Consider the following 12,549-nt stretch of genomic DNA (forward strand, 5'->3'; position numbering starts at 1 on the left):
TCCCCACCAGCAACCAAGTAATCAGTTCTACAGTGAACAGTAGCTGTGTGTCCTGACACTGTCAGGAGATAGCATCAGATCACAGGTTCAGGGCTCATTCCCACAAGACTGCCCCCACTTCATGTAGCAGCCACAAGCTCAGGTTGTGGCCTGTGTTTCTGACCCACCTATAGTAAATCAGGATTCCCACAGTTCTCTCCTTGGGTTCAATTAATTTGCTAAAGTGGCTCGCAGAACTCAGGGAAACACTACTTACCATTACTGGTTTATTATAAAGGATATTACAAAAGCCAGGTGTGGTGGTGCACGCCTGTAATCCCAGCTACTTGGGAGGCTGAAGCAGGAGGATTGCTTGAGCCCATGAGTTCGAGGCCAGCCTGGGCAACATAGGGAGACCTTGTCTTTTAAGAATGAATGAATGAATGAACAAACAGATGATATTACAGTGGATGCCAACAAACACCAGATGAAGAGGTAGACAGGGCGAGGTATGTGGGAAGCGGCCTTCCCTGGTTGTGCCACCCTCCAGGAACTTGCACATGTTCAGCTGTCTAGAACTTCTGTGAATTCGGTCCGTTTGGGTTTTTATGGAAGCTTTATGACATAGGCATGATTGACTAAATCATTTGCCATTGGTGAGCAGTTTAAGCTTCAGCCCCCCTTTCCTGTCCAGAGGGGTTTGGGGCTGAAAAATTCCAACCCTCTAATTCTAGCTCCCATCCTGAAGCTTCCTAGGGCTGCCAGGAACCTATCATCTCATTAGCATATAAGGGATACTTATCACTTTGGAGAGTCTAAAGATTTTAGAAGCTGTATGCCAGAAAATGGAGATGAAGACCAAATACATATTTCACAATATCATGTGGAGGTTGTGTTCCAGTTCTTTAACCTCCTTACTAGTGCCTAAAACATGGTGGGGACACAAGTTGTTTATGACAATACAGTTTTTAAAACATACTAGAGAATATAGTAATTGAATAGTGCACCACTAATCTGACACTTATTTTGTGTTGCTTTTGTAAATAATGGTGAACTGCAACATACATAAAGAAAAGGACACACAACATATGTAGGAGATCATGAGGAAAGACCAAGCAAACATACATACTCATCACCCAGGTCAAGAAACAGAACACTTCAAAGTCCTTCCCTGTGTCCTCTCCTTTTCTTTGGAGACCACTGTCCTGACATATGATCATTACCTGCTTTTATCATTTTATCACCTTGTATATCCTAAACATTTCAGTTTAGTTTTACCTGTTTTATTTATTTATTTTTGAGAACAGAGTCTCACTCTGTTGCCCAGGCTGGAGTGCAGTGGCGCAATCTTGGCTCACTGCAACCTCCGTTTCCTGGATTCAAGCAATTCTCCTGCCTCAGCCTCCCAAGTAGCTGGGATTACAGGTAACCACCACAATGCACAACCAATTTTTATACTTTTAGTAGGGATGGGGTTTCGCCATGTTGGCCAGGCTGGTCTCAAATTCCTGATCTCAGGTGACCTGCCCACCTCCTAAAGTGCTGGGATTATAGGTGTGAACCACCACGCCTGGCCAATTTTACCTGTTTTAAAACTTTATATAAATATAATAATGCTATATGTATTTTTTCATTTTTTTCAGCATTACCTGTAACTGCATGTATTCATAGTTCATCAGTTTTGGCTTCATAGCACTGTAGAAATATAACATGAGCCATGTATGTAATTTTATACTTTCATTAAAAATAAAAGGATAAATTTTTTTTTTTTTTAAGACAGAGTTTCGCTCTTTTTGCCCAGGCTGGAGTGCAATGGCACGGTCTTGGCTCACTGCAACCTCCACCTCCCGGGTTCAAGTGATTCTCCTGCCTCAGCCTCCCAAGTAGCTGGGATTACAGGCGTCCGCCACCATGTCCAGCTAATTTTGTATTTTTTGTAGAGATGGGGTTTCACCAGGTTAGCCAGGCCAGTCTTCAACTCCTGACCTCAGGTGATCCACCCGCCTCGGCCTCCCAGAGTGCTGGGATTACAGGCGTGAGCCACTGTGCCTGGCCAAAAGAAGAAATTAATTTTGATATATTTCACTTAACCTTGTATATCTAAAACATTATTTCATCATGTGATTGATGTAAAAAATGAATGATTCAAGAGATGCTTTACATTCTTTCTTTATATTATGTCTTTGAAATCCACTGTGCATTTTTAAATTTTTTTGCCCTGTCACCCAGGCTGGAGTGCAGTGGGCGTGATCGCAGCTCACTGCAACCTCTGCCTCCTGGGTTCAAGTGATTCTTGATTTTCGTGCCTCAGCCTCCCAAGTAAGTGGGATTACAGGCATGTGTCACCATGCCTGGCTAATTTTTGTATTTTTAGTAGAGATAGGGTTTTACCATGTTTGCCAGGCTGGTCTCAAACTCCTGGCCTCAAGTGATCCGCCCACCGCAGACTCTCCACTGTGCATTTTAACAGCGTATCTCAGTTTGGACTAGCCACATTTCTTTTTTTTTTTTGAGACGGAGTCTTGCTCTGTCACCCAGGGTAGAGTGCAATGGCGCAATCTCGGCTCACTGCAACCTCCACCTCCCGGGTTCAAGCAATTCTCATGCCTCAGCCTCCTGAGTAGCTGGGACTACAGGCATGTGCCACCACGTCTGGCTAATTTTTGTATTTTTAGTAGAGACGGGGTTTCACCATGTTGGCCAGGCTGGTCTCAAACCCCTGACCTCAAGTGATCCACCCGCCTCGGTCTCCCAAAGTGCTGAGATTACAGACATGAGCCACCGTGCCCAGCCGGACTAGATACATTTCAAGTATATGATAGACCCAAGTGGCTAGTGGCTGCCACACTGGACAGTATAGCTATGGAGTATTCCATTGTATGGATATATTACAGTTACCCATTCCACTGTAGGTAATTGGTACAATCACTTTGGAAAACAGTTTGATACTGTCTAGTGAAGTTGAAGATATAAAAATATGTGATCCAGAAATTCTCCTGGGTATATACCCTAGAAAAATAAGTACTTTTCTGTACCAGAATACACATTCAAGGATGTTTATAGTTAAACCGTTTACAATACCACTAAACAGAGATAACCCAGATGTCTGAGCAGAATGGGTTTGTGGCCAGAGGCCAATAATCTTATGTTTTAACAAGTCCTCCAGGTGATTCCTATGCACAGATAAGCTTTAGTTTCATTTACCCAATGGTTTAAATTATTCCAAATAAGTTGTGTTCTTTATGCTTACTACCAAAAAGTGCTAACTTGAAATTATTTTCATGTTCATTTCAGCAAACCGAATCATTATGCACCAAGCAATGACATATATGGTGGAGAGATGCATGTTCGACCAATGCTCTCTCAGCCAGCATACTCTTTTTACCCAGAAGATGAAATTCTTCACTTCTACAAATGGACCTCTCCTCCAGGAGTGATTCGGATTCTGTCTATGCTCATTATTGTGATGTGCATTGCCATCTTTGCCTGTGTGGCCTCCACGCTTGCCTGGGACAGAGGCTATGGAACTTCCCTTTTAGGAGGTAGTATAGGCTACCCTTATGGAGGAAGTGGCTTTGGTAGCTACGGAAGTGGCTATGGCTATAGCTATGGTTATGGCTATGGCTACGGAGGCTATACAGACCCAAGAGCAGCAAAGGGCTTCATGTTGGCCATGGCTGCCTTTTGTTTTATTGCTGCATTGGTGATCTTTGTTACCAGTGTTATAAGATCTGAAATGTCCAGAACAAGAAGATACTACTTAAGTGTGATAATAGTGAGTGCTATCCTGGGCATCATGGTGTTTATTGCCACAATTGTCTATATAATGGGAGTCAACCCAACTGCTCAGTCTTCTGGATCTCTATATGGTTCACAAATATATGCCCTCTGCAACCAATTTTACACACCTGCAGCTACTGGACTCTACGTGGATCAGTATTTGTATCACTACTGTGTTGTGGATCCCCAGGAGGTAGGAGTGGTGTTTTGGGTTTTTTCTCCATCTCCTTAGCAGAGGCTTTCAACTTGGGATATGTAATAGAATCACTCTGGAAACTCTTAAAAAATATTGATGACAAGGCTCCACTTCTAATTAAATCTGGGAGAGGGGCTGAGTGTCATTAAGATATAATCAACATACCGTGTAATTTGGTTACCTAAATAACAGTTCAGTGGTTTTTAATATATTCACAGAATTGTGCCACCGTCACCACAATCAATTTTAGAACATTTTCACTATCCTAAAAAGAAACTTGTACCCGTTAGTAGTTACTCCTCATTTCCCTAACCGTTCTTAGCCCTAGACAACCACTAATCCTACGTCTATAAATTTGTCTGTTCTCTAGGTATTTCGTATAAATGGAATCACACAATGTGGTCTTTGTGATGGGCTTCTTTTACGTAGCATAATGTTTTTAAGGTTTACCCATGTCATAGCTTGTGCCATTCCCTCATTACTTTTTATTGCTAATATTCCAGTGTGTGGATAAATCACATTTTATTTATCAGTTGATAGACATTTGGGCTGTGTCTACATTGGCTGTTAAGAATCATGCTAGGCTGGGCACGGTGGCTCACGCTTGTAATCCCAGCACTTTGGGAGGCCACGGTGGGCGGATCATGAGGTCAGGAGATCGAGACCATCCTTGCTAATAAGGTGAAACCCCATCTCTACTAAAAATACAAAAAATTAGCCGGGCATGGTAGCAGGCACCTGTACTCCCAGCTACTCGGGAGGCTCAGGCAGGAGAAATGGCGTGAACCCGGGAGGTGGAGCTTGCAGTGAGCCAAGATTGCGCCACTGCACTCCAGCCTGAGCGACAGAGCAAGACTCCATCTCAAAAAAAAAAGAATCATGCTATAGACATTCTTGTATATGTTTTTGTGTGAACCTATGTTTTAATGATTTCTTGAGTTGGGTTATACCTAGGGGTGGAATTGCTGGGTCATATGGTGACTCTTTAATCTTTTGAGGAGCTACCAGAGTTTTTCCAAAGAGTTTGCATCATTTTACATTCACACCAGAAATGTGTGAAAATTCCGATTTCTCCACATCCTCACCAACACTTGTTATTGTCTGTTTGATTTTAGCCATGCTGATGGGAGAAATGGCTATTTAGATTTGTCCTTTTTTTTTTTTTTCTTTTTGAGATAGAGTCTTGCTCTGTCGCCCAGGCTGGAGTGCAGTGGCGTGATCTTTGCTCACTCCACCTCCCGGGTTCACACCATTCTCCTGCCTCAGCCTCCTAAGCAGCTGGGACTACAGGGGCCTGCCACCATGCCCGGCTAATTTTTTTTTTAAATTTTTATTTTTAGTAGAGATGAGGTTTCACCATGTTAGCCAGGATGGTCTTGATCTTCTGACCTCGTGATCCACCTGCCTCGGCCTCCAAAGTGCTGGGATTACAGGCGTGAGCCACTGTGTCCGGCCTAGACTTGCCTATTTTTTAAGGGGGCTATTTTTGTTGTTGTTTTGTTTTTGAGACAGAGTCTCACTCTGTCACCCAGGCTGGGGTGCAGCGGTGCAGTCACAGCTCACTGCAGCCTTGACCTCCTGGGCTCAAGTGACCCTCCTGCCTCAGTGTCCTGAGTAGCTAGGACCACAGGGGCATGCCACCACACCCGGATAATTTTTTGAAAATTTTTTTGTAGAGACAGGGTCTCACTTTGTTGCCCAGTCTGGGCTGGAACTCCTGGGCTCAAGCGATCCTGCTTTGGCCTTCCAAACCGCTGGGATTACAGTCATCTTTTCACTTTCTTGATGGTGTCCTTTGCATAAAAGCTTTTAGTTTTGGGCCGGGCATGGTAGCTTATGCCTGTAATCCCAGCACTTTGGAAGGCCAAGGTGGGTGGACCACCTGAGGTCAGGAGTTCGAGACCAGCCTGGCCAACATGGTGAAACCCTGTCTCTACTAAAAATAGAAAAATTAGCTGGACATGGTGGCGTGTGCCTGTAATCCCAGCTATTCAGGCGGCTGAGGCAGGAGAATCACTTGAACCCAGGAGGTGGAGGTTGCAGTTAGCTGAAATTGTGCCACTGCACTCCAGCCTAGACAACAAGAGCAAAACTCTGTCTCAAGAAAAAAAAAGTTTTTAGTTTTGATGATGTCCAGTTTATTTAATTTTTCTTCTGTTGCTTGTATTTTTGGTGTCATATCTAATGCTTTGCCTAATTCAGGGTCACAAGGATTTACTCCTATGTTTTCTATTTTTTAACTTTTCTATAGTTTCATAATTTTAGCTCTTACAGATAGGTCTGTGATTCATGTTATGTTAATTTTGGGCGTGATGGAAGCAAGGGTTCTGAAAGCTTTCACATGTTTATTTGCAGTTGTCTTAGTGTTACTTGTTGAAAGGACTATTCCTCCACTAAGTTTTCTTCATGTCTTTGTCAAAAATGAATTGATCATAAATGTGGACATTTATTTCTGGGCTCTCAATTCAGTTCCATTAATCATATGTCCTTATGCCAGTACCGTACTGTCTTGATTACTGTAGCTTTGTAGTAAGTTTTGAAATTGTGGAGTGGGAGTTCTCCAACTTTGTTCTTCAAGACTGTTTTGGCTAGATTCTGGATTCCTTGCATTTCCGTATGGATTTTAAGATCAGCATGTCCATTTTGGAAAAAAATGCCAGCTAGGATTTTGAAGCGTTATATTGAATCTGTAGGTCAATTTTGGATGTATTGTCATCTTTACAATTACAAGTCTTCTGATTCATGAACGTAAGATTCTTTCGATTTATGTAGGTCTTGTTAAACTTCTTTTAATAGTGTTTTATAGTTTTCAGAGTGTAAGTTAGTATGTTTAAAAGCTAAGCAAGTGATCCAAATGTGCAGGTTGGGGTTGAGAAACCTACCTTAGTAACCATGAGTCATCCTGATTATATTAATATCTGAAACGTTTCTGAGTTACTAATATTTTTTCCCTTGTTTTTCCTTTTTTCTTACACTAACTCAGGAATTCCCATTCCTGAATGAGTCACTCCTTCGGAGTTAGACCTCTAGTATCTGTCTACCATTATTTAGAAGACTGAAGGTTTTCCCTGCAGATGTAGGTTTTCACAATGCTCGTTGTTGCCGTTTAGACATGTCCATGGTAGATAGGGACTGAGGGTTGGTACTCCTATCCTACCACACCCCTATCCCTTTTAGTTCTCTTACTACTTACTCTTTGAAAAATGATGTCACTGTCAAGACAGCTGGAAGGAGAGCCTCTTGTTCCCATTAGCAGACATCCAGGGCAGAGGCCTGGTACTTCCCTCAACTTCAAGTGCCTCCCAGGCCAATATACCATTTAATATCCTATCACCACTGGGAGAACTGTTAAGAGTAGGAAGTTTCTTTGTTATAGGGCCCTTTCTAGTAAGTATGCAAGACTCCTAAAACAGAGAAACTTGCCAGACCAAATCAATCATTAGTCAATTTGCTATTTATAGCTTGATTAGGTCCATGTCTTCATCATTTTTGGTAAGATAGAGATCTGTGGACTGAAATTTACATTCAGTGTAAAAAGGCTTGCCAAGCATGTGTTTTGAACAAGATTACAAGCATGATTGGCTATTTCAAAGCTGTAATACTTTTGAGAATAGCATTTTTCAGGCCCTTTAGAAGTATACCAATGATTGAGTTACTTTATTGGCCATTCTCGTAGGTGCACAAAGCTTGGCCCGTAGGTGCACAAGCTTTGGAACTAGTTTTTTACAGCTCTGAAATGAGGGTGATGATTGATAGTTTCTAACATTGGATGTTTTCTGAGGATTGAATCAAGTAGTATGTACGTGTGTGTACATTTGCTGGCCTTAGCCCAGTTAGTGTGGGTTAGGTTTTATGACATGTCTGAAATGTAACTATTTGCTTCAGTTTTCTATCAGTTAAACCACATGGATTTAGTAGGGCCTTAGGTAGGTAAGAGTTTTAATAATATGTAGAGGGTGAATTGTGATTAAGCAATTAAAATCTAATTATGCCAATATTTTTCACTCCTTTTTAGGCCATTGCCATTGTACTGGGGTTCATGATTATTGTGGCTTTTGCTTTAATAATTTTCTTTGCTGTGAAAACTCGAAGAAAGATGGACAGGTATGACAAGTCCAATATTTTGTGGGACAAGGAACACATTTATGATGAGCAGCCCCCCAATGTCGAGGAGTGGGTAAGTGTTAAAAAATAACTTTAAATATTTTATTAAAGCCCCAAATTTGTGTCTGAATTTTTAGTGCTTTGTTAAGCTTTATTCTTATAATTAATGTTTGTATGTGTTGCAAAAATTGTTGCATTGGTTTTTACTCAGAATTTTAAGAGGGTAGGCTAAGTGGAAATTGTTTTACTAAAAGCTGAAAATCAGATTTCCATTTTCAAGGAGTGGATCTAGGTTTTGAAAAGAAATGGCTTCTAAAAAAATCATGCAGAAAGAACTTGGCCTTTGCAAAACAAAAACTACTTCTTCTCTCTACTCCCTTTTATTTTTCTGCTTATCATTTTGGAGATAAACAGAAACCATTGCCAAGGGTGCTTTCTTGGGTCAAGATTGGCAAGGGTGTTTTTGGAATAGCAGGTGGCAGTCCTTTTAAACTTTTGACATAGATAACAGCATGACAAACCACAGTGACTAGTTCTGAGTTAACATTATGAAATACTTCAGTGAGGCAAAGACAGATTAGAAAAATTTCCTTTTAAAAATGTATACTGTTAATCTTACCAAGCTTCCTGTATGATGTGATTTGCTGAAAGTCTGGAAAGTTCCTCTCTTTAAAAATGCCTCCCAAATGGGTGTTAATAAACTGTCTTTAGAGATGTTTAGAGGCCAGGTGTGGTGGCTCACACTTGGAATCCCAGCACTTAGGGAGACCAAGGTGGGAGGATCACTTGAGTCCAGGAGTTTGAGAACAACCTGGGCAACATAATGGGACCCTGTCTCTACAAAAAATAAAAAAAAATTAGCTGGGCATGATGGTGTATGCCTGTAGTCCTAGCTACTCAGGAGGCTGAGGTGGGAGAATCACTGGAGCATAGGAGGTTGAAGCTGCAGTGAGCTGTGATTCTGCTACTGGCACTCTTGCCTGGATGGCAGAGTGAGACCCTGTCTCGGAAAAAAATAAAAATGAAAAGATGTTTGGAGTGAAACTTTTTCTAAGAAATCCTGTTAGGGTCCTGTTAGAAGCTACCTCAGAAACTGACATCACAGGGTTCTTTGAGCAGATTGATTTATTGTCATGAAGGTATGGCCACTGGTTCCTGGAGGTTTATTTTGGCCACTGGGAGTGGGGTGGGTAGTGATGTGGGGAGTGGGCTGGCTATAGATGGATGCTGGCTGCTGCTGGTCAGGTCTGGGGTAAAGACATTAATATCTTTTTTTTTTTTTTGAGACAGAGTCTGGCTCTGTCGCTTAGGCTAGAGTACAGTGGTGCAATATTGGCTCACTGCAACCTCTGCCTCCTGGGTTCAAGCGATTCTCCTGCCTCGGCCTCCCGAGTAGCTAGGACTATAGGTGCATACCACCATGACTGACTAATTTTTTTGTATTTTTAGAAGAGATGGGGTTTCACCACGTTGGCCAGGCTGGTCTCGGAACTCCTGACCTCAAGTGATCTGCCTGCCTTGGCCTCCCAAAGTGCTGGGATTATAGGCAAGACATTAATACCTTGAAGGCTTAGCTCTAACATTCTGTAAGTCTGATTTTTAAGGAAATCTAGGAAGACAGATGAAATTTTTTTCTGGTTAATTAAGGAGCAAAAATGAAGCAATCTTAAGAAAGCCAGGAAGGCTGTGGTATGTATTCACCACTGAGATGATAGTTCTTATGTCCCTGCCCTTGACTTGAAGTCCTGTTTTTTTTTCCCTCACTTTAAAGTGTGAAGGTGTTAGGAAGTGTTTTCTTTCGACCTTTACCTCCAGGCAAGGCCACTTGTAGCTGGAACAGGACAGGTATATATTATGAGCTATGAAGTAAATGTTTCGCTGAGAGTTTCTGGGTGTGTTAGTTTTCATTGGCAGTTAGATTTGTTTACTTAAGGTTTCAAGAGGCTTAAAAACAACAAACCCGACTCAAGGGAGACCAGTGCCAGTAATATTAGAGTCCCAGTGAACTTTGGCCTCATCTGATTTTGCTGTCATGAAGGTTTAATCAGTTCTAGTTGCTTTTGATAATTTGGCAAAAGATAGCTATTGTAACTTATGGAGGTGATGATGATTAAGGTGAAAGAACTACTTAGCTTTTAAAAAGGTATTATTTTAATAAAATTCCTCCTTGAACCTCTGGAAATTTGATAGCCTGTGGGTTGTTGCACGTGGACTTCATTGTTTCTCTCTAGTAACAAGTATTTTCATTGTACGTAAAAGAATTATCTGTTGAATAGCAGATGTATGATTTTGCACAAACTAATGTTTTATGTGGTACTTAACCAGAGGCAAATTCCTCATTTCTTTTCCTCTCCCCTACAGTTTTCTGAACTGAAATGCCTCAGAAAGCCTATTTAAAATAAATTATTTGGAGGTGGTTTAACCACAGGTATTTTGCCTTTCTTTCTATTCTCCCGTCACCTGCCCAAGTTCATGTTGCGGAATTCAATACCACGTTCTCATTCTTTCCTTAATTGATGGCAACAGGCAGATGTAGCCTGTTACTCTCATTTCTGCCTGAATTAGTTTCACCCTGGTAATGTGGCGATCGCTGTGGAATTGTGTCATCCTGCATCTAAACTGTTCACAGTGGAGTAGATTAGGGAGTTTTCTTCCTTTTGGTCATGAGAAATTAATATCAAAACAATCCCTACTTAAAATAATGGACGAGAATCTAGAATTAACTACTTGCACTAAAGGAGAATTAAAATTTGGGTTTTATTGATTGCAAAGAGCTGAGACAAGTTACTCCCCATGTAGCTAATAATGGCTGATTGGGGGGAAAAAGAAAAACTCATGTCTGTAATCCCTGTACTTGCGAGGCCGAGGACGATCGCTTGAGTCCAGGAGTTTAAGACCATCTGGGGCAACATGGCAAGACCCTATCTCTACAAAAAATTTAAAAAATTAGCTGGATGTGGGCACAGTTGCCTGTAGTCCCAGCTACTTGGGAAGCTGAGGTGGAAGGATTGCTGGAGCCTGAGGCATGATCTCGCCACTGCACTCCAGCCTGGGTGACAGAGTGAGACCCTGTCTCAAAAAAGCAAAACAAAAAATTAACTACAGTAACAATTAGCTACTCAATATTAGTTTAATCCCTCCCTACGGATTGGGGTCGGTCTAGAATTTTATTATGTTACTAAATCTTACTGATTTCCTTCTTGGATTTTTAGCATCTTCAGGATTATAACATGCCTCCTGCCTCTCAGAGCAGAGGGTAGTCAAAAGCTGTGCCTTCAGTATTTAAAACAGGTTTTATCCCTTTTGTATAATCTGTGAGAAAACTTAAGAGTTTTATAATTCCCTGTCCCTGTTGGCTCAACACAGTGGTTTCTCTGCCCTTCTTAGGGCATTTTTTTTCCCCCTTCCTTTTTCTGGATATCTTGTTGCTTGTAAAATAAACAGCTCATGTTTGCACACTGCTTGGTTTTTAACCTGGTCTTTTATAGTCACTCAGATGGATACCAGTTTGTATTTTAAATGTTTTAAGATTTGTTTAATTAAACTTTGCAGGTCTTTGTTTTGTTCTGCCCTCAAATTTCAGATCTGATTTTTTAAATTAAATACTTTATTTGATTAAGTATGGATGCTTTGGAAAATACAGTGAAGTGCAGTCATTCCTTGGTATACTCAGGTGGTTGGTTCCAGGACCCCCATGTATACCCAAATCTATGCATATTCAAGTCCTGTAGTTGGTGGAACCCATGTGTATGAAAAATTGGCCCTCTGGATACCTGGGTTTTGCATCCCGCCAATACTGTTTTCCATTTATGTTTAGTTGAAAAAAATCCACATATATGTGGACCCATGCAGTTCAAACCTGGTTGTTCAAGGGCCAACTGTGTAAAGTAATTTTTGTTTGTTTTTTGTTTTTGAGACAGTCTCGCTCTGTTGCCAGGCTGGAGTGCAATGGCACGATCTCAGCTCATTGCAGCCTCCCACTCCCAGATTCAAGTGATTTTCCTGCCTCAGCCTCCCGAGTATCTGGGATTACAGGTGCCTGCCACCATGTGCAGCTACTTTTTGTATGTTTAGTAGAGATGGGGTTTCGTCATGTTGGCCAGGCTGGTCTCAAACTTCTGACCTCAGGTGATCCGCCTGCCTTGGCCTCCCGAAGTGCTAGGATTATAGGCGTGAGTCACCATGCCTGGCCTATATAAAGAAAATTATGTCAACTTCAGTTACCACTTTGGGGTACTTTTTTTTTTTTGAGATGGAATCTTGCTCTGTCACCCAGGCTAGAGCGCAGTGGCACTATCTCGGCTCACTGCAACCTCTGTCTCCTGGGTTCAAGCGATTCTCCTGCCTCAGCCTCCCAAGTAGCTGGGATTACAGGTGCCTGCCACCGTGCCCGGCTAATTTTTGTATTTTTAGTAGAGACGGTGTTTCACCATCTTGGCCAGGCTGGCCTCGAACTTCTGACTGTGTGATTCTCCGGCTCCCAAAGTGCT

The 12,549-nt window shown here is 41.7% G+C and overlaps 1 protein-coding gene across 5 annotated transcripts in view; it reads left to right on the forward strand.

The window, feature by feature from the left end:
- Positions 1-12,549, forward strand: part of OCLN (occludin) — a 62,065-nt gene that overhangs the window by 13,443 nt on the left and 36,073 nt on the right. For all 5 annotated transcript variants that reach the window (XR_008525030.2, XR_008525031.2, XM_009240777.4 and 2 more), the window contains 2 exon segments: positions 3,274-3,952; positions 7,971-8,132. Coding sequence is in view for 3 of the 5 variants with exons in the window: in XM_009240777.4 (XP_009239052.2) it covers positions 3,274-3,952; positions 7,971-8,132 (841 nt within the window). In the remaining 2 variants the exon portion in view is untranslated.

The sequence above is a fragment of the Pongo abelii genome, chromosome 4 (assembly GCF_028885655.2).
Source record: "Pongo abelii isolate AG06213 chromosome 4, NHGRI_mPonAbe1-v2.0_pri, whole genome shotgun sequence".
NCBI classification, from domain to species: Eukaryota; Metazoa; Chordata; class Mammalia; order Primates; family Hominidae; genus Pongo; species Pongo abelii.